General features: G+C 32.1%; 1 protein-coding gene across 2 annotated transcripts in view; it reads left to right on the top strand.

Annotated features, from left to right (window-relative positions):
* The window catches only part of mvb12ba (multivesicular body subunit 12Ba), a 79,870-nt gene extending 70,500 nt beyond the window's left edge, over positions 1-9,370 (top strand). For both annotated transcript variants that reach the window (NM_001076606.2, NM_001431133.1), the window contains exon 10: positions 489-9,370. In NM_001076606.2, coding sequence (NP_001070074.2) covers positions 489-575 — 87 coding nt within the window. In that variant the 3' untranslated portion in view covers positions 576-9,370. The remainder of the gene's footprint in view (positions 1-488) is intronic.
* Positions 9,371-13,184: the final 3,814 nt, after the last annotated feature.

Here is a 13,184-nt window from a genome sequence, read left to right as displayed (position 1 = left end):
TATATATATATATATATATATATATATATATATATATAAATTTATTAATTTATTTATGGATGGAGTAAAAAAGTAAAACAAACACACATACATACTTTGTGTGTGCAAAATTAAGTGTTTTAAAAGTTTGAGTTCCGCATTCTAAAAGATGCATTAAATATTAATAGTGACAGTCAAAACATTTATAATTAATAAAAAAAAAAGATTTCTAAAGATTTAAATGAATCCATTTTTTCACTTTTTATTTTTTTGAATCCTAATAATAGAAAAAGCTTAGTTTCATATAAAAATAGCTGATAAGAAATGCACAACATACAATGCACTTGGCCTAAAATATCATTTAGCATATTTTGTTCTGTAATGTTGAGTTCAGTTTTAGATCATTAAGGATCATTGGACCAGCAGCTGTTTTTGGTGGAACCACTAGAGGTCAGTGTTTCCCATGAATGGTGTGTTTACCTTTTTCTCTCTGTGTGTTTTTGTGTTAGTATGAATATAGTTTCCGGACGGAGCACAGTGCTGCGGCGCGTCTGCCACCCAGTCCAACCAGAACATCTCTGGGCTCCGAGGCCTAACGTTCACAAAAAAAAAACCCTGATCTGAGCACAGACTCTCTGAGGTCAAAACAGAAACCTGCAACAAGTCTGACGGAGGGGGAACATAATAAGATACTGTTTGCTTCTCTCTGTGAACAAAATTAACAAGTATCATTTGATGTGGTCAAGTCTCTCTTAAGTTGATGCTCCTTTTTATTGTTTGGTAAAGAGCTTCTGATGCTACCCCGATCAAACCCAAACCACTACAGTGTCATCTGAAAGGATGGAAACAGACTCGATTTCTGTTATTATGCAACAAGTATTGTGTATTCAGACTTTTCTGGCTGCTGGATTGAGATGCTGTTACTATTGTGGGTTCTTATTAAGGGTCGGACTTGGACAAACCCTTAGGAATTCACAATTGAGTTCATGCGTCAAGTGCATGGATCAGAAGAGTTCCATTTGTTTGCTTCTGTTTCATTTAGATCGCAGTGACTGCATGTTTATTTTTTTTTTCACTTTTTTTTTCTGGATTGGTTTGGAAATGGAGCCCAATTCACTGCACTGTTACAGGACTGAAGCGTTTTAATGTGTTCGTGTTTTGTCTGGAAAAAGAGATTCGAACAAAACACTCCGACTCTGAACGAACCCTTGTACATATAGACAGTCGAGGAATCCGGAGCGCGACTTTTTAGCATTGTGTGTTTTCTGTTTTCGTCTGTGTAATGTCTGATCTATCTCTCCGCTTACCATTGGTCAAGATTTACTGAGATTTTACTTGTTTTCAGTCTCATGTTAGGATTTTCAGTGGCGCTCGTGCACTGGTCCGTTTGTGGCTTCCGAAGTTCATGGTGATATTTTTGTGAATTTAGTTTTTTTTTATCATTATTAACAAGTGAAAATGTCTGCAGGATTTATTTCCCTTCAAAATATGAAGAAAAAATGAGAAATTAAAAGTAGCATTGAGAAAACAAAGCTTATAAACAATCTCATTACTGAAATAATCAAATTTTCCACACAGATTCTCATTACTGCAATGCAAAAAGATCATTTATTACTAGTAAAAATTACAAAAATGAGAAATTTAAATGTGCATTAATAAAACAAAAGTTCTTTACATTTTCATGACTGAACTAAATACATTTTCCTCACAGATTCTCATTACTGCAATGCAAAAATATCATTTATTACTAGTAAAAATTACAAAAATGAGAAATTAAATGTGCATTAATAAAACAAAACTTATATACATTTTTATGACTGAACTAAATACATTTTCCTCACAGATTCTCATTACTGTAATGCAAAAATATCATTTATTACTTGTAAAAAAAGATACATTTAAATTTGGATTAACATAACAAAGCTTATATACAATCTCATGACTGAACTAATCACATTTTCCACACAGATACTCATTACTGTAATGCAAAAATGTCATGTATTACTAGTAAAAATGACAAAATTTTAAATAATTAAATAAGCATTAAGAAAACAAGACTTAAATACATTTTCATGACTGAACCAATTAAATTTTCCACACAGATACTCATTATTGTAATGCAAAAATATCATTTATTACTAGTAAAAAAGCAAAATTTAAATTAACATTAATAAAACAAAACTTATATACATTTTCATGACTGAAATAATCTGATTTTTCCACACAGATTCCCATTACTCTAATGCAAAAATATCATTTATTACTAGTACCTATGACAAAAATTGAAATGAATTAAAATAAGCATTAATAAAACAAAACTTATACATTTTCATGACTGAACCAATTAAATTTTCCACACAGATTCTCATTATTGTAATGCAAAAATATCATTTATTATTAGTAAAAGTGACAAAAATTTTAGATTGAAATGTGCATAAATAAAACAAAACCTAATATACATTTTCATGACTGAACTAAATAAATTTTCGATATAGATTGTCATTGCTGTAATGCAATAATATCATTTATTACTAGTAAAAATGACAAAAATGATAATCCAAAATGTGCATTTAATAAAACAAAACTTATACATTTTCATGAGTGAGTTAATCAAGTTTTCCACACAGATACGTATTACTGTAATGCAATAATTTATATTACTAGTTAAAAATCTAAATGTAAATTGGGATTAATAAAACAAAGCTTGTAAACAATCTCACGACTGAAATAATCAAATTTTCCACACAGATTCTCATCACTGATGATGTGACAATAAAAGTGATTTGATTACTGCAATGCAAAAAGATCATTTATAACTAGTAAAAATTACAAAAATGAGAAATTTAAATGTGCATTAATAAAACAAAAGTTCTTTACATTTTCATGACTGAACTAAATACATTTTCCTCACAGATTCTCATTACTGTAATGCAAAAATATCATGTATTACTAGTAAAAAAAGATACATTTAAATTTGGATTAATATAACAAAGCTTATATACAATCTCATGACTGAGCTAATCACATTTTCCACACAGATTCTCATTACTGTAATGCAAAAATATCATTTATTACTAGTAAGAATGACAAAAATAATTAAAATAAGCATTAAGAAAACAAGACTTAAATACATTTTCATGACTGAACCAATTAAATTTTCCACACAGATACTCATTATTGTAATGCAGAAATATCATTTATTACTAGTTTAAAAAGCTAAATTTAAATTAACATTAATAAAACAAAACTTAAATACATTATCATGACTGAAATATTAAGAATTTTCACACAGATTCTCATTACTCTAATGCAAAAATATCATTTATTACTAATAAAAATGACAAATATTTTAGATTAAAATATGCATTAATAAAACAAAACTTATATACATTTTCATGACTGAACTAATCATGTTTTCCAACCAGATTCTCATTACTGTAATGCAAAAATATCATTTATTACTAGTAAAAATGAGAATTTAAAAGGAGCAGGAAAAACAGGTCTTGCATACATTTTCGTGACTGAATTAATTACATTTCCCTCAGAAATACTCATTACTGTAATGCTACAATATCATTTATTACTAGTAAAAATAATACGAATGTAAAATAAAATTAGCATTGAGAAAAACTCTTTTTCACACAGATTCTCATTACTGTAATGCTACAATATCATTTATTACTAGTTAAATGAGAAATTAAAATCAGCATTCAGAAAACAAAACTTGTATACATTTTCATGACTGAACTAACATTTTTCACACAGACTCATTACTGTAATGCTAACATATATAGTATTAAGGATGAAATCTTACTAGTAAAAATCATAAAAATGATGAATTAAAATTAGCATTAAGCGAATAAAATATAGATATTCATTACATCTAGGTTTCACTTTATTTGATGTTCCCTTCAATGCATTTTGTAGAATTTAAGTTGCATTGCATCTACATGCCAACCAATTGCCATTAGATTAAAAGTACACTGTTAGTTAGTGTAACTTGACATGTACTTGCAGAGTTTCTTATAGTCAGTTAAATGTCTGTTGAAGGAGCAGCATCAGCAGATATTAAGCAGACAGTCTACTAATACTCGAATGAGAAGTAACTGGCATGTAGTTGCAATGCAACTTTGTCAACAAAATGTGCAATCGGAAGCATCAAAGTCTTACCGACAGCTATAATTATCCACATAGAAACCCATTATTTTAATATGAACAAATGTGATTTTTATTATAAATACCAATTAAAAAAAGAATGAAAACTACATTTCTGTATTTTGTGATTCACAAGTGTTTATTTCTGGTTGTGAATTGCATTATGGGATGTGGATCCCTGCTCTGTCCACTTTTAATGTTGAAAGTTCAACTCTACAGTTGAACAAAGTGACTTTTACTGACATTTTAGTAGTTTGAAATAATATAATAAATAATATCTAGAGAAATAAGTCTGTAAAAAAACAGAAAATGATTATTGCTAGGTGTTTGTAACGTTATATACAACACAAACCCAGACAACAGATAACTTTAAACTAATAAACATGTTCATAAAAAACACTATTCAAGCTTTTTCAAGTTAAAACGTTGTTGGAAGGAAGATCAAGGTCTAATAATCTATAAATAAACGAGGAAAGAAAAACAGGAATTACAAAATACGGAAAACGGCTAATTTAGGGAAATATTTTGCCGTGTAATATTAATTTGAGGCATATTTAAAATTGTTCTGTCATTAAATAGGTAAAAGCATTGCCATATGTTTTAATTTTAAACTACTGTAAAAAGATTGACTTTATTTGAGGGAATTGTGTTCAATTACAGTAATAAGTGACTTGACTGGGGAAAATATGTCAGTACAATAATAAGTTGGAGTGAAAATATTGTTACAATGCAAGCTTCTTTATGCCAAATACAATTTCTCATTTCTATCTTTATATTTTCGGGATGACCTGCACATTTCGTGACAGCTTTTGTGAGATCCACCTGAATATCCAGAACAAGCTTCATCGTTAGCTGATGACTTTTTTTCGTAAACTGTTGAATCCTTCACACAGTGAACTTTAGAGTCGGCATTTGTCCACGTGATTCGCTCCTTGTGCCACTGCGTCTTCTTTCTTAATATGGTAAAGATTATCGGTGGAAGTACAGTGTTATTATTTGCGGGTGTTTCTGCAAAACGCCCTGCTGAAACAGCCATCTCAGGTGAAAATGTTCGGTTTGGAAACACCAAGTGTCTGGGTGATTAAAGAAGTCAATCCCTTTGTGTGGTTTGACAACTTCACTGTGAGACTTTAAAGGATAACTCCACTTCTTTGGGGGAAAATAGGCTCATTTTATAGCTCTCCTAGAGTAAACAGTTAAGTTTTAACCAGGTTTTGAATCCGTTTAGCTGATCTCTGGGTCTGGCAGGAGCACTTTTAGCTTAGCTTAGCATAGATAATTGAATTGGATTAGACCATTAGCATCTTGCTATGAAAATAACCAAAGACTTGATGAATTCCTATGTAAAGCTTGACTCTTCTGTAGTTACATCATGAACTAAGACAGACAGACAATTAAATATGTGCTATTTTTATGGTACAGCAGCAAAGTTCATTGCTTATTAAGAAATAAGCAATGAACTTTGCTGCTGTACCATAAAAATAGCACATTTTAATTTTTTATTTAATAATGAGAGTAGTTCCTAGACATACCAGCCTAGAAAACAACAACTTTTCATTACCTGATGGTCTTAGTACACAATGAAACTACAGAAGAGTCAAGGAAAATGATCAAAACTCTGGTTGTTTTTGAGTGAGATGCTAATGGTCCAATCCGACTCAATGATTTATGCTAAGCTAAGCTAAAAGTGGTTCCGCCACACCCAGAGATCAGCTGAATGGAGTCAAAGATAACTGTTTACTCTATGAAAGCTGTAAAATGAGCCTATTTTCAATACAAAATAGTGGAGTGTTCCTTTAATCCAACACTCAGATGGGTTTTAGATGACTTATGTTGGGTTATAATGCTCAAGCAGCTATACAGTTACATGTTTTAACCACTATTTTGACTTTTAGGATGTTCTTTTATCATTTCAATTCTGAAATTAACCACAAATCTGGTGCATTTTTTTTTGTTTGTTTGTTTCAAGTCGACAACTTTATACTGTAATACAATTTAAAATCCAAGAATAGTTGAGATTATCTCACTGTAAAAAGCCATTAGTTACTTGTAATAGGTCAGTGAATCTGTTGCATTAAAAGCAACAGGTTCACTGTGTTTAAAATAAAACAAAAGTGTAACTTGGACTTAAGTTGATTTAATTCATTAAATTACATGAATAGTATACCTAATAATACATTAAAAGCAATGGGTTTTCTCACTTTATCCAAAGTAAATGAGTTTACCTGTCTTTTATTTTAAGTAAAGTCAACTAATCTCTTTTTGCAGTGCTGGAAAACCAATCCTAGGTTTATCATTTGAAGGAAAACAGGAACCAAAATTGTTGTTTACCGTTGTATGTTAATTTGGTGTTCAAAATCACATGTTGATATTGATTATTAAATTAATTTAACATATAAAAAAATCACACAGAGTAACCCCCTATAGGAATGCATGTGGCATTTTTCTATTTTTTAAACATTAAAATGAGGATTTTTCCTATTTAAAGCTGGACTCTTCTGTAGTTACTTTGTTTATTAAGACAGACGGAAATTTCAAAGTTGTTATTTACTCTCGCTAGAATGAGAGTCGCAGTATCAGCCTAGAAAATAGCACTATTTTATTTTCCAACGGTGGCGAGGGTAAATAACTTCTTTTTAAGAACAAAATTTCCAGACGGTCTTGGTACACAGTTTAACTACAGAAGAGTCCAACTTTAAATAGGAAAATTGTCGAAAATCTTTGGTGATTTTTGAATGAGATGGTAATGGTCTAATCTGAATCAATGATTTATGCTAAGCTAAGCTAAACGTGGTCCTGCCAGACCCAGATATCAGCTGAATGGAGTCAAAGATAACTGTTTACTCTAGGAAAGCTATAAAATGAGCCTATTTTCCCCCAAAATAGTGGAGTGTTCCTTTAATCCAACACTCAGATGGGTTTTAGATGACTTATGTTGGGTTATAATGCTCAAGCAGCTATACAGTTACATGTTTTAACCACTATTTTGACTTTTAGGATGTTCTTTTATCATTTCAATTCTGAAATTAACCACAAATCTGGTGCATTTTTTATGTTTGTTTGTTTCAAGTCGACAACTTTATACTGTAATATAATTTTAAATCCAAGAATAGTTGAGATTGTCTCGCTGTAAAAAGCCATACGTTGCTTTACTTTTAATGGGTCAGTGAATCTGTTGCATTAAAAGCATCAGGTTGACTGTGTTTAAAATAAAACAAAAGTGTAACTTGGACTTAAGTTGATTTAATTCATTAAATTACATGAATAATATACCTAATAATACATTAAAAGCAATGAGTTTTCTCACTTTATCCAAAGTAAATGAGTTTACCTGTCTTTTATTTTAAGTAAAGTCAACTAATCTCTTTTTGCAGTGCTGGAAAACCAATCCTAGGTTTATCATTTGAAGGAAAACAGGAACCAAAATTGTTGTTTACCGTTGTATTTGGTGTTCAAAATCACATGTTGATATTGATTATTAAATTAATTTAACATATAAAAAATCACACAGAGTAACCCCCTATAGGAATGCATGTGGCATTTTTCTATTTTTTTAAACATTAAAATGAGGATTTTTCCTATTTAAAGCTGGACTCTTCTGTAGTTACTTTGGTTACTAAGACAGACGGAAATTTCAAAGTTGTTATTTACTCTCGCTAGAATGAGAGTCGCAGTATCAGCCTAGAAAATAGCAGCATTTTATTTTCCAACGGTGGCGAGGGTAAATAACTTCTTTTTAAGAACAAAATTTCCAGGCGGTCTTGGTACACAGTGTAACTACAGAAGAGTCCAACTTTAAATAGGAAAATTGTCGAAAATCTTTGGTGATTTTTGAATGAGATGCTAATGGTCTAATCTGAATCAATGATTTATGCTAAGCTAAGCTAAACGTGGTCCTGCCAGACCCAGATATCAGCTGAATGGAGTCAAAGATAACTGTTTACTCTAGGAAAGCTATAAAATGAGTCTATTTTCCCCAAAAATAGTGGAGTGTTCCTTTAATCCAACACTCAGATGGGTTTTAGATGACTTATGTTGGGTTATAATGCTCAAGCAGCTATACAGTTACATGTTTTAACCACTATTTTGACTTTTAGGATGTTCTTTTATCATTTCAATTCTGAAATTAACCACAAATCTGGTGCATTTTTTTATGTTTGTTTGTTTCAAGTCGACAACTTTATACTGTAATATAATTTTAAATCCAAGAATAGTTGTGATTGTCTCGCTGTAAAAAGCCATACGTTGCTTTACTTTTAATGGGTCAGTGAATCTGTTGCATTAAAAGCATCAGGTTGACTGTGTTTAAAATAAAACAAAAGTGTAACTTGGAATTAAGTTGATTGTTTTAATATTATTGTTATGCACATATAATTATTATAATATACCTAATAATACATTAAAAGCAATGGGTTTACTCACTTTATCCAAAGTAAATGAGTTTACCTGTCTTTTATTTTAAGTAAAGTCAACTAATCTCTTTTTGCAGTGCTGGAAAACCAATCCTAGGTTTATCATTTGAAATAAAACAGGAACCAAAATTGTTGTTTGACCTCAATAATTTGGTTCTCAAAATCACATGCAGATATTGATTATTAAATTAATTTATCATAAAAACACACAGAGTAACCCCCTATATGAATGCATGCAGCGTTTTTCTGTTTTATAAACGTTAAAATGAGGATTTAATTTGCCATTTGATTGTGCTCTCTTGTCTAATTATTTAATGATTTTATATGAAGACTAATTTAAGTGTTTAGGAATGTATAGCGATGTTGTCCCCACATTTTTTTTGTTGGAATAGTTGAGTGTGTTTTCCGAACTGGTCACACAGACAAATACAATAAAAGACGTTTAGTTAATGCAACTGCGTGAATAAACTAATGTTCGCCCTTTTATGAACTGTTCATTGTGTGTCATGCAGTCGTTGTTTTGCTTCTTGCTGTGTGTTTGTCATTTGCATTGTCAGTAGATTTAAGTTTCTTGCTTATATAAATGTGAATAGGAGTTTTGACTGCTGGGTGAATTTTGTGATTTGTTATTGGTTAGAATAACTCTTCATGCATTTCTTGTCGAAAGAGAAATTTTGGACGTTTATTCGTTTTTGTTCCGTTTGACGAGAGCACCCCAAAACCATTCATGCAACAAATTTCTTGAGTGAGTTCTGTAATAACAATATACTCTACCTGACAAAAGTCTTGTGGCCTATCCAAGTTTTAGGAACAGCAAATGACAACTTGACTTGAGTTGATCATTTGGTATCAGAGGTGGCTTATATGAAAGGGAAAGGCCTCTAGATTACACTTATTTTACCACAATAAAATATGATCATGCCTTGATTTTGAATGATTTCATTAGGACAGTAAAGTCTGACTCTGCTAAGACAAAAGTCTCATCACTGAACAGAAATATTGTCCAGCATAGATTATAAAGTCCTGCTGCAGTGGAGACAGAATGAATATTGTGTCTGACTCCATCATGAGCTTGGAGGACTGCATCCATACATCTCTGACATGACTCAAATCACTGATTAATAAAGTCATCTGGAATGGCAAAGAAAGCGTTCCTGCAGGACTCCCAGAGTTCATCAAGAGTCTTTGAATTCATCTTCAATGCCTTCAATGTAATTCGCTCTTTACGTACTTCATTATTTTCCCTGTTGTTCTATTCATTCTCTTTTTCTGTCTCTCTCAAATTTATTTATTATTATTATTATTATTACTATTATTATTATTATTACATATATATATTTTTTTTCCTTAAATATTTTCCCTCTACCTCAACAGATCCAACAACAGATTAAATAGTAACAATTATTTTGAAAAAAAAAAAAATAAACAGAACCAAAATGAGACTCAAAAGATATATCGGCTGTATTAGTTTATTAAATGCAAATCAGACAAATGTAAACAACTGAATGGAGCATACGTCTTATTATTCAGTCAAAACATGGTGCCAAACAATTAACAACAGTGTGAGAGACACGCATATAAATATGTATGTAAGTCTATTCACTAATGGTCAAGATGATTTGAAGTTCCCGGATGAGCCTGTGTTATTTAGTGATTGTTGTCTCAGAATAACATACCTTGGAATGTCGTAACTGACCAATCAGGATCAATGAATTTTACACAGCGTCTCTGGAATACTTGATTCTTATTGGTCAGTAATGACATTCTAATGTGTGTTCAGAGATAACAACCACTGAAACTAATAACACAGGCTCATCGGGTGATATAAATAAAAATCTTGCTAATAATTTTGACCTTAAAACGGCTTTAAAAAAATAAAAACTGCTTTTATTTTAGCCGAAATGAAACAAATAAGACTTTTTCCAGAAAAAAATATATTATAGCAAATACTGTGAAAAAAAATCCTGAATCTGTTAAACATCTTTTGGGAAATATTTGACAAAGAAAAAGAAAATTTACAACAGGGCTAATAATTTTGACTTCAACTGTACCTTAGAATGTCATTATCAGCCAATGACTGTTTTTAGCCAATCAATCAGAGCCAATATTTCTTAATAACAATGGGTTCTGAGTTCTAGATTTGACTTGATTAAGCCAAACGCATTTTGACTTGTTTGATATTTTGCTTTTAAATGTAAACGTTAGCACATGCCGCAATTTTACCAGAGTTTCACCACAGAGTACTGCATGTTTACTGGAACTCTGCCTTTGTTTTGGGTTCACAAACGTTCTGATCTTCCTGTGGCCATTTGACAAGTCACTTTATTTAGATTGAACATGCGCAACAAACCACAGCCTTCAAGACTTCAGGCATAAAAAAAATGCCCTCAAATGCTGCAGATGGTTTTGGGGAATTTGCTGCTGTTTGTGCGGCTTTTTAAATGACTTAATAGAATGAAGAGTTAAACAAAATCACAGCTAAGCATGTTTATTGACAATGATTGAGCTTTTAAGAAACTGCTTAAAGGTCGTTCCATTCTCTTTAATAATCATGACATCTTGGCTCTGGTTTATGCTCACTTTTATAGGTTCAATTTATCCAAATATTCAGTTTCCTTATTAACTTTTCTGTATTGTTCAAATTGATCACGCTTTTGTTATGTTGGTGGCTGTTTTTGCCCCATTGACTTCCATTACAATTACATTTTTTGATTGCAAAGCGATGACACCATATAATCATGCATCTTTATTGTTGCTGGTTTTCCCCTTTAAAGTTTGTCATTTTTACTGGTATAAACTAAATATAATAACAGTAATAATATGATGTCATTGCATTGCAATAAAAAAAACACAATAGCCTCATTCTGAAAACATAACTCCTATACATGTTACTGGAGATCGCTGCATTTCCTCTTTAAAACGAATGCTACGGGACGGTGTAATGCTGTTCCTTTTCGCGCTTACCAGCTGACCCCTTACCTTCGTGTGGACTACTTACCCGCTGTTACCAGTTTGTCCAGTAGCTCGCCATGTACGTCAGTAGACTTGAGACACAGAGAGGAGTTGACCACGATGACAGGGTTTGAGTCCGGCGAAGAACGGTTCTAGAAAGCCGGTAAGACAAAAACAGACGCCAAAAAGTAAAATAAACAAGTAAATAACAGGGTGAGAATGTGCTAAAATCTCAATATTGAGATTACTGCTCTAAAATATATATTTTTTAAATGTCTGGGTAAAAAACTAAAACCCCTGTGTACACAATATTTATTAATTTGGAAAACATTTAAAATATTTCTGAACAGAAAACATGTCAGACTAAAGAATTCAAATGAATTACCTATGGAGATCTTTCCTGCTGGAGATACAGTTGTCCCAAAAAAAAAAAAAATGTATGTATATATACATAAAATGTACATACAAAATCGTACTCATACCCTAGAAACGGTATAGCAGAACATTTTGACAGTTTTAAAACCTTGACTTTTCCAAACCACAGTATACCTTGAACACTGTTATCGTCCTATGCCAAGTTGTAAAGAGTGGTTAATTGAGTTTCTGTTGCCTTTCTACCAGTTGGAGCCAGTCTGGCCATTCTCCTCTGACCTCAACAAGGTATTTGCACCCAGAGAACTGCCGCTCACTGCATATTTTCTCATTTTCGGACCATTTTCTGTAAACCCTAGAAATGGTTGTGCGTGAAAATCCCAGTAGATCACCAGTTTCTGAAATACTCAGACCAGCCCATCTGGCACCAACAACCATGCCACATTCAAAGTCACTTAAATCAACTTTCTTTCCCATTCTGATACTCAGTTCAATCTGCAGCAGATCTTGACCATGTCTACATGCCTAAATGCATTGAGTTGCCGCCACGTGATTGGCTGATTAAAAATTTGCGTAAGCAAGCAGTTGGACAGGTGTACCTAATAAAATGGCCCTTGAGTGTATCCCTCTTTGTGTTCAACAGATGAAAGAGAACAGGAACAAGTAGAGAATGAGTAAGTAATGACATAATAATCGTTTTAGGTGAACAATCCCTTTAATTATGAACGAACAAGGATTCAGATCCAAAAAAAGGTCACAGTCAACCTAAATGAAGACAATGCTAAATCAGAATCAATTTTCACGTGGAGCTACTGGATTCTGGATGGTTATCTAAACATTTGACTGCAATGCCCAGTGGTTGAGGTAATAAATACTTTTGCGGCAGTCCTTGAGGGCCACTGGGTTGCAGAGTTTAACTCCAACCCGAATCAAACACCTGCCTGTAGCTTTCTAGTAATCTTAATCCTTGTGTACTGTTCAAATGTACTACCCTTTGGATATGTTGGTGGCTGTTTTCTCTATTGACTTTCATTATAATGACATTTTTGATTGCAAAGCCTTGACACCATCAGCTAATCATGCATTCTTGATTGTTGGTGGTTGTCCATGTTGGGAAGAGTGTAATTTGTACTGTTGATCATCAGATGGCAGCATTAACTTTTTAGATAGGCCTACAGCTTTAAAGTTTCTGGCTTTTATATGAGTTCTATGGAGTAAGACAGTAAAGTGTGCGTGCATAAGTACACTTACTGTACTATGTTTACTATGTTCTGAAAGCTGAGCTGCTTGTTTCGATTTTCTCAGACATATCAA

Source organism: Danio rerio, chromosome 5, assembly GCF_049306965.1.
Source record: "Danio rerio strain Tuebingen ecotype United States chromosome 5, GRCz12tu, whole genome shotgun sequence".
Taxonomy (NCBI): Eukaryota; Metazoa; Chordata; class Actinopteri; order Cypriniformes; family Danionidae; genus Danio; species Danio rerio.
The sequence above is the reverse complement of the archived record's forward strand: the minus strand, read 5'-3'. Positions and strand labels throughout refer to the sequence as shown.